We start from the raw sequence: 14,084 nt of genomic DNA on the forward strand, positions 1-14,084 counted from the left end.
TTATTTATTGATTATATAATTTTATTTAATACTTTACACATGTGCATTTGTGACCTGAAGTGCATACTTCATAAATGCTATACTTGATTTTGAGTATTTCTGATATGTAAATACTAGAGAGTGAAAGAGTTTGGGAATGCCAGCTGAAAAAGCTGTTCAGGTAATTCCAAGGCAGTTCCTGCCCACGTGTCTGCCATGAGTCTGCATTATATTCTCCTGTGGGAGGGGAGAGCAGCGCACACGCTTTGAACGGAAAGACTTCCTTCTGCGAAGGGCTTCCTGAAACCCACATGGGGTTGTAAAATGCACAGACTCTTTGCTGGAATTTGTACTTTAGATTTTATTAAAAAGTGCCCAGTGCTCCTGTTTATGCAGCTAACGTTTGTGCAGTGTCAGCTGCTGGTCTGCTGAGAGCCATATCTCTGCACTACTGTTCCACTTCGGCTCTGGTGTTCTTCAGTGGGGCTGAGCTTGTAGGGTGACTGTGAACACTGAACCTGTTTGTGCCTTACACAGGAAAGCCACACTTCACCTGGCAATGGGCTCGTTGTCTGAAATAGTTTGATTAGTTTTTTGCACTTCTTTTGTGTTATTAATGAAATCTGTAGATAGTGGATTCAGGACTTCCTAAACTCTACAGAGTATTAAGTTCTGAATGTTTTTCAGATGTTTTATGGTACCTAATTGCTTTTGAAGTTGTGTTTTTTAACAAAGGAAAACTGAATTCAGATCTGCAGAATAAATTTTTAGCTACTATGGGCTCACCTTAGAAACTAAATACATATTGAGTACTGTGAGAACACAGAGTAACATAAATAAGAGATCAGGTTCAGCTATGAATTAAAGCAGCATAAAGAGGCAAAGACTAACTTTGAATCACAGTCTCTTGGAATGCAGCTAAATGGCTGCTAATCTCTCTCTGTAAATACTGCTTTCTGTTGATAAGTTGTCATGTAGTGGAATGCTAGACAGCCTGACGTTGGTTTGCAGTGCTGTGACTTGGGTGTTTTGCCCCTGAATAGAGTTTGGATGAATTGTAGTAGAATAACTGTTATTTCCTGCACTTTATGCCATGTTAATTTGTCCCCATGTGGAGGCTTGTTTAAAGGGGACATTTGGTAGCATAAATTTGGTATAAGTTCTGCTTTTCCTCTGTTGCTGGCTTGCACATATTTTGGGCAGTAAAATTTTGTGTGCTCTTTGCATCCTTAAACAGACAGAGCTCTGTATTCCCATCCAGTTCACCTGTCCAGAGACTCCCTGAAACTGAAAGTCCCTGATTATGACTGTATTTTATTATCAACTGTTTCAGTTACTTACCTTTCGAAGAAGGAGATTTACCTTCCTTGCCTTGCAGTGGCAGGATGGCCTTTGAGAGGGTTTATTTTATTAGGAGCACTCTGGGTGGTTGAGCAGGATGATTTCTAGTGACCTGCTTTGTTCAGGGTTACCAGTGTGCTTTCTGCTAGAACCAGTCTTTTGTGTTGCTGACAGATGGGTTTGAGGGAAGCTCAGGGGGCAGAAAAGCAGGTTTTGAGCAAAAGCCTTCACAGCATTGCCCAAGCAGAGCTCAGGTAAAAGGAGATTTGTTTTTATAGGCCCTTTGCAGCCCAGCTGTCAGTGTGGGCTCCTTTACTGTCCGTCATTACATGGAGGGATCTCCTGTGTCAAAATTTATCTTTCCCTGAGCTGACACATAATACCTCTGTGGGCTGGTTGCTCCCTGCACAGCTGATATGTTCTTCGTCCTCCTCAGCTGGCAGTTTCTTAAGTGGATATAATCCATTCAGCAGATTTCCTGGAACTTCTCTTAACATAGCTGTGCAACTCTCTTACTCCTTTAAAACTGCAGGGTCCTGCTTGACCACCTCTGCTTGGGCAAATACCAGGCTGTAGCAAAAGCAGGAGTAGTGTTCTTTTATCATTTTTTTAATTATTATTTTTTTCAGCATGCCTGCCTGCCTTAATCAGGAAATTAGGAACTTAATTTTATGTTTTTGACATAACCAGTGCCCCCTAAATATAAGCACAAAAACCTGAAATACTGTATTCTCTTTGTCTTCCTGAGAGGTCCTACAGGCGTTTGGCCTCATACAGTCCCCAATTTAGTACCTGAAAGATGATACCATAACTAGCTCTGTGGCAGCCTCAATTGCCAAATTTGATCCAAACTTGCTGCGATAGTGTTCTGAGGGACAGTTGTTTGGGATTCAGTTTTGTGTTGAGAAGAACACCTATGAAGCAAATAGTGCTGTGCACAGCTTTTTGACTAACTCCCCTTGCCTGGATTTGTCTCATTGTGTTCCTGTAAAAACACCTGTGCACACCTGTGGATAAAACAGAACTTCTTGTGGTGAGTTCAGTTGTAAATGTGCTGGTCAGATTTGAGCAGTCATTGGAAGCAATCCCTGTGCTCTCTACGTATTGGAACAGCCTGCTAAGGATATCAGCAACCTTGTGGAACAGTGGGACTGTGTCTTGAATCTTTCCTAAATTGGAACCTTACTGTTAGTGATGGTCTTGGCTCACTTTCAGGCTGTATTGAAATTGCTGCCTTACATTGATTTCACATGCATTCTTCTAACAAACATGTTTTTGCTTTAGGGATTTATCAAAGATGTTCATGAGGACTCCCTCACAGTTGTATTTGAAAACAAGTAAGTATTTTATTTTAAAAATAATAATTTGAAAACTAGATTGTTATTTCAGTTTTGTGCTTTTGCTGTTGTTTTTTTGTTTGATTGTTTTTCCATTAAAAAGAAGTAGATTTCATCAGAAAGGTGTAGTTCTAGAAGGACAGGCTCATTGTTCTGTTCAGCTTCCATGAACTGACTTCTTGAATCTCTGTATCAGAATTCAGCTCATCATTCAGTTACACAGTCCTGTCCATTCTCTGGTATCTTTAGTGATGCCCAAAGATGTGACAGCCAGATTTAATTAAAATAAGAACGAGTGGTGCAGGTTTGATACTCTTACACGAAAGCAGATGAAAAACACTGAAGTACTTAAATAAGCAATTCTGTGTATGTCTGATCTGAGGAATAATGATCAGTGTTCTCCACCAGAGAAAAACAGAAATGTCCTTATGGTGATTCTTTTTTAACTATTAGGAAAATAAATACATTTATATATCCAGTCAAAAGACCTATTGCTTTTGAGTAGAAAAGCGTGCAAATCTGGAAGTAAATCTTGAAAAAGAATTATCCATGAGGCCCTCTTCATTTAACATATAAACACAGCCATGCTGCTGGGGACTTGTAGGGGCAAGCCAAGGATAATCCATGGGATGGTAAAGTACAAATGGGTACCTGTTGTTCAGTGTTCAGACTGATAACACCATGGATTACCTGGGAGATTCCAGTGCTAATTCAAAATATTCTGTGAGCTACATCCTCTTTCCTGTTTCCCTTCCAGTTACTAGGTGGAGATCCTATAAAATGTGTCAGCTTTTGATGTAAAAATTGTTACTAAACTCTGCCAGCTCTAACCTGTAGATTAGTCTTTGAGCCTTTCTTCAAGAGAGATTGCTGATAATAAAGGTAATGCTAGGGAGTGTGCAAGTTTGTCTTTATAAACAATGTTTATAATCCTGGTTACATAATCCCAGGGTGTGGGATGTCTGTATGTCTGTGTATACATATATACATGTGTGTAAAAAGAAATCCTGGCGGGGGGGGAAGTAATCCTGGGGTTTACTCTGTGAAGTCCAATCTTTGTTTCCTTTTAACCTGTTTTCTAGTCCTTCTTTTATGAAAAGAGTTGGAAGATGACTTGGCAACTGTAATTTGTACTAGCACTGAGGTGGTTATGGGAGCTGTTACCATCTCCTGGGTTTTCATACTCCACCACAAAACCCAACAAATGAAGAGAAATTGGGTCCTTTGTCCTATCCGTGGTCTGAGGAGATGTGACAAATCTTCAATTTCATATTCAACATCCATATTACTTTTTAAAGAAAAGCAATTACTTTGCTTTCAAAGTATTTACTTTCGTGTCAGAAACCAGATAAAGGAAGTGCCAGTGGTTCACAGCAGGGGTGTAATTGTTAGCAAACACATTTCTACTATTTAGTATCCATGTTATCCATGTGTTTTACAGAAGGTCTGGCAGCAGCAACCATGTTCCAAAAAGGATGGGCTACAACATATGTAGGGTGTTCTGTTGCCTAAAAGTAGGTCTGATGAGGAAGTGTGTACACAGTTCTAGTCACCTTACTCTGTAATGTAAACCTGGTCAGTTCTTATGCTTTTTACTGAGTTCGTAAGAGCTTTAGTAGAAGTGAAGTTGGCAAGTGTCCTGTCCTCTCACTGTTGTGATAGTGATCATCACTAACTAAATAAACACATCTATTCTGCAATAGGCAGTCTAAACCGTCACTTGCATTTTCTGCCGTTGTTATCCAGCCTTTATCTACAGTTATTGTAAGGTTCCCAAAGTTAGGTGTGCTAGCACAGACTGCTGACAATGAGTTTGTGGCCGCAGCAATACATAATTAAGAGACATTTTTGGAGAGTAAGAAAGCAAAGAACGAATGCAGAAGTTTCAGGAACTGGAAACTTTTATTACTGTATAAGATAGAAAATTGGATCTTGAGGTGCAGTTTCATAGAGACTCATTGGAGTTTGAAGCAGCCAAAGCCTTCAGTTAGGTTTCTGCCTGAAAGAGTGAGGAACAGCTGATGGTATTCTATAGATTTACTGAGTAGAAGGAAAAGGAATTTCAGGAAAAAAAGGATATGAATTGCTCCAGTAGTCTTCATAAAATGCACTGAAAATACACACTTCTACAAGTAAAATGCTTTGTAGAGCCAACCATAGTAAAATAAATATCCTTTCTGTACAAGAAGGTAAAATTTAATTTTATATACTGAGAAATGATTGGTATTAATAAGCAGATATAAAGATATGTTTTGATTTGAATCCGTTTACCAGACATTGGGGAGTGTCAGCAAGTTTGCAGGTAGAAATATGAAGTTTTGTTAAAGATCAGTCAGATTTTCCTGGAATACTTAAAACTTTGGTGGTAAGAAGTTGAAATGTTAAATATGAGGTGGAGAAATGGATGAACCCCGTGGTTGCTTGGTGGACTGCAAAGCAGAGCTTACATCTGTATAACGGCTCTATGACTTGAACAGTAGAAATGTTACGTACATCATCTGATAATCTTTCCTTGGGGTTTTGTGAAAGCCATTAGTGAGCCCAGTCAAGTTAAATTTTTCAGTTAATTTAAAAATCTTGTCATTAAATATCTTCCCAGATATACTTTTGTCTTGGCATGATTGTTTTGTTCCTTTACTTATAAGATATGCTTTCTAGCAACAAGGAAACAGAATTGCTTGTATGGAAAAAATGAGTTAAAACTCAGAGTTCTAAAATTAAAATGAAGAAAACAGTAGAAAAATAATATTTAATGCCTCTTCAACTTTCAGTTGGCAACCAGAGCGCCAGGTGCCCTTTAATGAAGTCAGATTACCACCACCCCCTGACATCAAAAAAGAAATTGGTGAAGGAGATGAGGTGGAGGTGAGTGTATCCTCATGACCTGTCCTGAGTTGTAACTGGTTGTCCATTCAAGGCAATGTGATGATTGTAAGTGCCTGACCAAGGTGAAGGTGTGAAATGGAGCATGTCTCTAGAAGTGATTTATTAGAACTTTAGTGAAGCTGTGACATTTCAGTTTTTCCACAAAACTACCAGTGGAAGCTTTTCAAAGTCTAAAACTTAAAAGAGCTGAGAAGGTTTTAATTCTGGAACTAAAACTAGGCAGTTTTCATTTTTGACCTCGAATGGAAGTGTTGGAAATGTTTTGATAAAAAGATGTAATAAAGCTCCTCCAATAACAAGAGTTTTAACCTAGTTGAAGTATCTGTTACAATCTGATAGGGAATTGTGTGAATTACACTGTTCCTGCAGAGAGACAGTGTTAATTAGAAGTGATGTATTAAACCAAGAAATCAAAAGGTGCGTATTCTCTTTCCAGCTCATTGCAGTATTTATTTGCTATTGTAAAATTTGTTTAGTCTACTTGCAAATGACTTTAGCCTGTCAGAAGTATATAAGGAGTAAATAAAACTTGCAGAAAATGAGGAAAGTGAGTTTCAAGAGCTGTCTATTCTGTATTTGATCTTACATTAACTTGGTAGCATTTGTTTAATATGGAATATGCAGTCATGTGATGACTTGCTTCATTTCACTAGTCCTTGATATATCAAGTAAGCCAAGGACAAAACAGAAATCTGAATTATGGACTTATTCTGTGTGTGAACTTCCAATGGGAATACAATGTTTGAATTTACTGAGGAATTGCCCATGAAGAAGTGTTTAGCCAAGATTTTATCTCCCTTTAGAAATTTCTATTGAATTGTCAGTAATATATGCAAAGGAAATCTGTTCACAGTCCATGGAGTGCAAGAAGCATGTGACTGGATAATTTACACAAAAATTACTTCTGTGTAGAATAGTATTCCATTTTAATGAAAATCAGAAAAATTCTTACTTCATTATACATGCAGGTAAGTGAATTATGTTTGTATGCACTTTCAGTGTTTCTTACGACTTTCATTTTCAGGTTTATTCCAGGGCAAATGACCAAGAACCTTGTGGCTGGTGGCTGGCAAAAGTTCGAATGATGAAAGGAGAGGTAAAGGATTATTTTAAAACCTATTGATTTCATGGCGTCACATTAAATACAGTAAATAGAAGGTTATTTGTCATGAAAAAAAACCCTCTAAATAAAGTACTGCAAATACAAAAACATGACAAAAGAGAACTATAAGTTGAGAGCACTTTGAAATGACCCATGTTGCACTGTACTGCAGAGGGTTGTGTCCTTACAGCAGAGTAGTTTAATTGCTTGGAGAATTGTGACTTAAAACAAACCTGCTTTGTGAATTGAACTTAGTGCTAAAAATTAAGTCAAACACCTGTGGTTAAAATCTGTTTATACTCCATAAGTTAAGCATGCTGAGCTATTGCTGTGTGTTGCCGTGGGTTGTTTTTTCTGTGTATGTTTTTACTGAGTGTAGTGAAAGGACCGTGGTTGTTTTATTTTTACATATGTTAAGTTTATTTTACTGTAAATAAATGGTTAGTTGCAACTGCCTAGTAACTTGCAGATCCAGACACTGCAGTGTATAGAGCTGTGTCAGTATTTGACATGGTCAAATAAAAAAGCTGTATTTTGTGATATGACAAGAGAATTCAACTTCGTAATAGGAAGAGTCCTGTGTTTCGATACTTCTACCGTATCAAGTTCCTAAAACCAAAGGAAACGATGCTCAGAAAAAATAATTGCCCAATTTCTAATACTGTTTAAAAACTGTTAACAAATAGCAACTTCTGTTGAGCTCTGTAAGGACAAATGGTGGTACATGGGTATCAAAGGAAGATTCTGTGTCTTGATCCTTGTGGATAAGCAGCGTGTTAAGAAAACAAGATAAAAGGAGGCAAGGTGATTCAAATGATAGTTTATCTTTTGGGACTCATATGCCTCTCTTACATGTCACAGAAATGTGAAATTTTGCTATCAAGTTACCTTGCTGTGCTGCTTATTTTCAGAAAAAGTCATGAAAGCAATTTTTTTAATTCTGATTTTAATTTTATTTTTATCCAATTCTTAAACCCTCAGATGACTAGTGTCTTTATATAGGATTGTCAAATTAATTATTTTATGGAATTGTCCCCCAAAAGAACCTCACAGCTCAGCTTTTTTGCACAGTCTTTGCCATGGTTCCACATTCAGATTTCTTCCTCTAAGTATAAATGTGAAATTTAGAAACAACCCATGTGTCTAATGATAGTTTGCTTTGTGATTGTTCTGATATTCAGAATTGTCTTTAACTATAGGATTAAAGTTTTTAGAGTGTATAGTGATAGATCTCTTAAATTTAGTTGTCTGTTGAGTGTTTTATTTTCATTATCGTTACTTGGTTTTTTATATGTTTCAAAGCAGCCTTATGTGATTAGGATGATTCTTAAGCTAAAAAAACCTTGAAACTGGAAAATAGCATGTGGAAAAGTGTCACAATCGTTGTGTTTACTTTTTCTGGATACTTAAATAAGTTGTGTGTGTTGACTAAAACAGATACAAAAACAGTTCCGAGAGAGGAAGAGAATGTACTGCTGCACTCCTAAGTTGCATACAGGTGGGAGGGGAGGAGAAGGCTGCATCCCTGGCACAGAGTTAGGCTTCAGGGATACTGTGCACAAGCTTCTCTATACTTGCATGTGTTGGGTGGAAGTGTAGGAGTAGATTATTGGTAACTGTTAAATCTTCTTAGTTCTCTTGCCTTCCTAAATTTGGCGTAGTATGTGTCAAAAAGAGATTTAATTTTTGTTTGCCTTTTGATCTTACATGATTCACAGGTAATTTGCCCATTGAATCAGTAGATTTGCCTTGCTTGTTTGTTTTAAAGTGTTGCAGAGTAGATGTTTCTGTGAAGGAAGATTCTCTGTTAGGTATTACTTAGAATTACAGTTCCAGTAAGCATTTCGAATTTTGGAACTTCAACTGAACTGATGATGATATTTGAAAGAGGGATGGGTATGGGAAAATGAATCCAATATGCTGCTGTGGGGAACTGAAGGTTTGCTGATAACAGTGCTCTGACTTCACTTGGGAGTCAGAGAGGTGCTGAAATATGGCCAGGCTCATTAGTGTAGAAACTGTATCAACTTAGATTTATGTTCTTGTCTATATATTCATATTTGGTGCTTCCTTGGAGATGCTGTTAATGTTACTGTATCTCTGTTGATCCTTACTGAAGTTACCATTTTTTAAAAAAAAAATTCTTCCCTAGTTCTATGTCATTGAATATGCTGCTTGTGATGCCACTTACAATGAAATCGTCACGTATGAACGACTCCGACCTGTGAATCAGAATAAGACTGTCAAAAAGAACACCTTTTTCAAGTGCACAGTGGATGTTCCAGAAGACCTCAGAGATGCGTGAGTAGCTCTGCACACTTTTTATTAAGGCATTTACTTAGAGGAGGCAGAGAAAAAACCCACTTGGCTTGTATTTTAGAGGCCAGTTTGCAGGTCCGTGAGGAACCTTAAGGGTGGCTGTGGCTGCAGTAGCTGGTTTAGAAACTGCTGAGTGGGATCCCTGCTGAGCTTTTGGGGTGGGGACAAAAGGCAAGTTCTGAGATAGGAACTTTGGGTCTTGTTTTGTGCCTGTACAGGTGATGCACTTCACAGTGGGGCTGTTACTGAGACTTGCCAGATAACCATGATGGCATAGAACCCACAGAGAGACAAGCTCTGGAACCATGTTAAAAAGAATGGGAACTTCCCTGTTTCTCAACAGTCTTTGCCATAAACTACTGAGACATTCTTGGATCTTATCATGTTTTTACATGTTCGGTTTTGATGCAGCTTGTTGAAATAACACTCATCTTGTTTCCTTAGGTGTGCTAATGAAAATGCACATAAAGATTTCAAGAAAGCTGTGGGAGCATGTCGAATTTTTTATCATGCTGAAACTGCTCAACTAATAATATTGGTAAGTAATTATTTCTATGTAAATTTTGCATGAATTCTCAGTATATTGTTTATGGGAAGTGTACAGCCAGCTGTGTGTGTATGGAGAATGGTTTAACTTGTCAAGCTATACAAATTGTGAGAGATTTAGTGTAAGCAGGTGTATTTAAATTTAGTCTTTGATTGTAGTCCTGCACTGTATACAACCTAAATTTAGGAGCAGCTTTCAGTGTCATTGTTTTTATGACTTTTGTCATTCTCAGCTGAGTGCCAGTTCACTGATTTTAGCAGGTGTCTTGGAGGTAACTCCAGCTCACTCCACTCTGGAGCAGTAGCTTTCCCCCTGTGCTGTATTACACTGTGCAGTTTGACCCGCAGCTGGGTTTCCACGTGGAGAACTGCACCAGTTCAGTGTAGCCATTAAGGAGTTGTTCACTTAGATTCTTCTGTGATGGTTTTCTCTCACTACATAAACTTGCCCCAGAATTAGTTTCTCTTCATGATTCCATTATCCACTTGAACCTCACTCCGCAGAATTGTATGTCCTTGATTATTTCCTTAGCTTTGTCATTCAGACAGTGAGTGGCAAGCATGTATATGGTAGAAAGATATTTAATTTGTTTGTCTGGGCAACGTCAACAAGAAAGAGTTACTGTGTTTATTCAGCAGCAAAACCTTTAATGTGAAACATGCTGTGAGTGAGAAGAGATAATTGTTGTTGGTGTTGAATTTCTTGTGCTTTGTTTTGAGGAAGAACCATGTTCATGTAAGGTCTGGAAATTGAGATCATGCTCATGACTTAGTTTCAGTAGGTTCCTGATTTATCCTTTAAATGTGGATTTGCTTAAAAAAAACTAAACTTCATGTTCCTTCTGTTTTGTAGTCTGCCAGTGAAGCAACAGTGAAGAGAGTGAACATTCTGAGTGACATGCATTTGCGCAGCATTCGCACCAAACTTATGCTCATGTCGAGAAATGAAGAAGCTACAAAACACTTGGAGGTAACTCATGGCTCAGGATTCTTGTTGCTTGAAACTGAGCTCACAGTGGCACGTTACACTGAGTGCATGTGGATGAGTCTTCCTTTGTTTTCCCTTCAGTGCACAAAGCAGCTTGCTGCAGCATTTCACGAGGAGTTTGTAGTCAGAGAAGATTTAATGGGACTTGCTATAGGAACACATGGCAGTAACATCCAACAAGCCAGAAAGGTTCCAGGAGTTACTACCATTGAACTTGAGGAGGATACCGGTACTTTCAGAATCTATGGAGAGGTAAGGGGAAACTTTATATGAATCTTTGGAGCATTTCACTCTCTATCTGCTTTTAGAGTGGTGAGAGCTGTACCCAGAATTAAGAACTGAAAACATCTGAACAGTCCTGAGTGTCTGTGTGCATGTTCACGCTATGGCAACTTCCACCACCTGTATTTGAAAAGCAAGCCTTTGTTGCATCGAATGTGTTCTCTCCTCATCACTCTGTGTGCTGATGTACAGTCTGTAACTGCACTATGTATCTTGGTTCAACCTAAGAGAAGCATCATTTGCTACAATTTTACTTGATCATGGATTTTTTTTTTTTTTTTCTCCTTTGGACATTGTTGGTTCTTCCCCTCCTCCCCTTCTAGTTCATGTGTGTTTTGCTCTGTGCTGTCTGATCCTCTGAGGTAACCAGGTATATCTGCTGCTTCTAACCCTTTTATTTTGGCAATTTAGTGCCGGCATTGGCAAAACCATGGTTTGCTCCAAGTTAATTCCGTTTGTGTGACTCTTCTAAATCTCACAATAGCCTTGAAATGCAGCTGGTCTTTGGACCAAAATGGTGATCCATTCAGGAAGCAGATGGGTAGTGTAAAAGATGCCACTGTCACCAAGGCCCTGTCAGAACATATTTTGAGGGATTTTATCTCACATTACCAACTCTGCAGGTGCCACTCACTGAGTCTCTGATGTTAACACTTTTAGAAATCTGTGGTTGTCTGCTGTTTCAGGCATCTGAGGTCTTGAATTCTGCTCCATCTATGTCAGGAGTAGAAGTTGGTTGTGATCCAACAGTCAGATGAAGTTGATCCTGTGGAGGAGGTCGAACTCCTGTACTCTTCAGTACCTCTGAAGTTCTGTGTTGTGTTTTTTGGATACCTTAAATGCTTCCAGGGGATCAGGATGACAACAGATCCTTCTCTGATCTGCCACTACCAGTAAATTGTGTCTCAGTTCCTGAAGAAGAATTGGACAAGTTTAAAGGCAGTGGAATGTCTAGTGTATTCCAGTTTTGATCTCTTTCATGTGAATGATGTGATGCGGGAACTTGTGGAAAGGTTACAACTGTCACCAGCCTCTTACAGAGGTGCACAGCAATGATTATAAATACCAGATGCCCCCTAAATAAAAATGCCTTTAGACACATCCAGGCCTGTCCTTGCTGGAAGTGATAACTGCTTCTAAAAATGCCAGGCAGCTTAAATATTCTGATGATAAGGGTTTCAGCGTCTGGGTGTACTTGCCTATTCTTTTTGCCTTCTTTTCAGCTGAAGTGGGCAAGCAGCCAGGCCCCAATGGCTGAGTGCACAGGCAGACAATTTTAGGCTGAGATGTGGGGCAGTAGTGAACCAGTGTCATTGACATAGCAGTTGGGGTCTGAGGGTTTCCCCACAGTGGATGTTTTGCATACAAATAAAACTTCAGTGTTGCTCAGTGCCAAACTCTTTGAGGAAAGAAACAGGAAGATAAATTTTGAAGAATATTGGAGATCTCTATGGATAGAAGTAAGTTAAACTGTATGGGATGCTGTTCATTCTTTTATCCCTGTCTGGTGAAGATCATTTTGGTTGCAAGACCCTTTCCTGGTTGTCTGAACATCTTGTGATGCCTGTACAGACTGTACAGTAACATGGACGTGTCTTCATTGTATGGGCTGCTGGATGAAGTAACCAGAGCATGGGTGGACGTGTAGAATGTAATTCAGAGTTAGCAAAGGTAGTTGCTAGCAACTGGAATCCTTTGAGGTCTTTAATCCATGTTCCACTACAGTGAACTGAGAATGCATTGTTTGAACCAGCTTTATGTGCTCTCATGTTGGGGTGTGGATGAGTCAGACAGGTTGTACTCACATACAAATCCTGAGTGCTCATGGCAGAGTGTAGATAGAGGCATGTGGGTGCACTGGAGAGCTCCAGCTCTGGCAGTTATATGTTTTCCTGTAAATGCATTCACTTCGTGTTACTTCACCTTTATTTGGAAAAGAATTGATAAACATACCTGAGGCAGGAACTCTGGTTAATTGTCTCCTGTTTCTAGAGTTCATTGAAGGTGAAAACTCGCTAATTTAAGTTTGTATCATTTGAGCAGTTGCCTTGAGGATGCAGCATAACCTCTGCTCTCCACAATGGCTTCCTGTTCATCTCTTGCCAGTGCTTGATCGCTGCTTTCATTATTTTGAAATCCAATTTGCCCATATTTCTTTTGCTATCATTTTGACCTCTGCCAGAAGTAGAGGTTTATACATTTTTTTATTCTTCTAGGATTTCCCTGATTTGATTGAAAGATTGCAGAGCTGGTGGTACTCTTATGTTTTGTGTTGCCTAAAAAATGTCAGATGAAAGGGCTGCGATGTTAGCGTAAAATGGAAATTGTTCTCAGAAGTGTCCTGGCTGACTAGATGCTGATATTCTTTCTTTAATTCTACACTTCTGCTGTTGCTAGATTGAAGCCTGGTTTCTTCAGCATCTGTGTAGCTTCAATTAACTCAGGTGATTTCTGTCATTTAATAATAAAATTGTGAGAGAACCTTTACGGGAGTTCTCCCCAGTAACTAGAGCTGCTGTCCTACCTTGGAAGACCTTGTAGGTGAACTGGTCAGAAACCAGCATTTTGGAAGGAGAGAGCCCTGGTTGTAATATCACAGTGTTTGCTCAAAGCCCTGTCCAGCCTGGCCTTGAACACTCCCAGGGATGAGGCATCCATTTTATTATCTTACAACCTCTTAAAATGTTATTTCAACATGGAAAAATATGTTTTACTAATTACTGAGGCTTTGCTTTTCTACTGAATTTTGTCTCTGGGCATTCAATTATTTATCATTTAGTTCAAAACTAGAATAGGCTTGTCTCTGTTCCTCTCTTTTTGAAAATAAGTTTGTTTGGAAGAATTGCAGCTGTTGCTAAAAGGCTTTGTTTTTAGCATGCTATATTTACAAATAAACTCCATTTTTTAAAATTCATTTCCAGACTGCCGAAGCAGTAAAAAAGGCCAGAAGTTACTTGGAATTTGTGGAGGATTTTATTCAAGTTCCCAGAAATCTTGTTGGTATGTAATACTGCTAAAACATGAAAACTTGGGGAAAGGGAGCCTAATCAGCATGACTCTGCAAAGAGGATTTAGTTGCCAGTACAATATTCGACTTCTCTCTCTAAGTAGAAAGTGATTAATCTTTTAAAACTATATGTATCAGGGAATTATGAAATTGGATATATTGTTGTTAAGTAATACTTTGTCAGGATTTTAGACTTGTAGTAAATGGTAATATTTGAAGTTCAGATTCTAGTAAAAAAATACGCTTTACTAAATTCACTGCTTCAAAGTGCAGAAACTAAATTCCAAAATTGAATAT

At 38.6% G+C, this 14,084-nt stretch overlaps 1 protein-coding gene across 2 annotated transcripts in view; it reads left to right on the top strand.

Annotated features, from left to right (window-relative positions):
* Nucleotides 1–14,084, top strand: part of FXR1 (FMR1 autosomal homolog 1) — a 32,958-nt gene that overhangs the window by 6,997 nt on the left and 11,877 nt on the right. For both annotated transcript variants that reach the window (XM_017810624.1, XM_017810623.1), the window contains exons 2-9: nt 2,605–2,657; nt 5,429–5,522; nt 6,568–6,639; nt 8,798–8,946; nt 9,409–9,502; nt 10,364–10,480; nt 10,580–10,750; nt 13,702–13,780. In XM_017810624.1, the coding sequence (XP_017666113.1) occupies nt 2,605–2,657; nt 5,429–5,522; nt 6,568–6,639; nt 8,798–8,946; nt 9,409–9,502; nt 10,364–10,480; nt 10,580–10,750; nt 13,702–13,780 (829 nt within the window). The remainder of the gene's footprint in view (nt 1–2,604; nt 2,658–5,428; nt 5,523–6,567; nt 6,640–8,797; nt 8,947–9,408; nt 9,503–10,363; nt 10,481–10,579; nt 10,751–13,701; nt 13,781–14,084) is intronic.

Source organism: Lepidothrix coronata, unplaced genomic scaffold (assembly GCF_001604755.1).
Source record: "Lepidothrix coronata isolate B3197 unplaced genomic scaffold, Lepidothrix_coronata-1.0 Scaffold29, whole genome shotgun sequence".
Classification (NCBI taxonomy): Eukaryota; Metazoa; Chordata; class Aves; order Passeriformes; family Pipridae; genus Lepidothrix; species Lepidothrix coronata.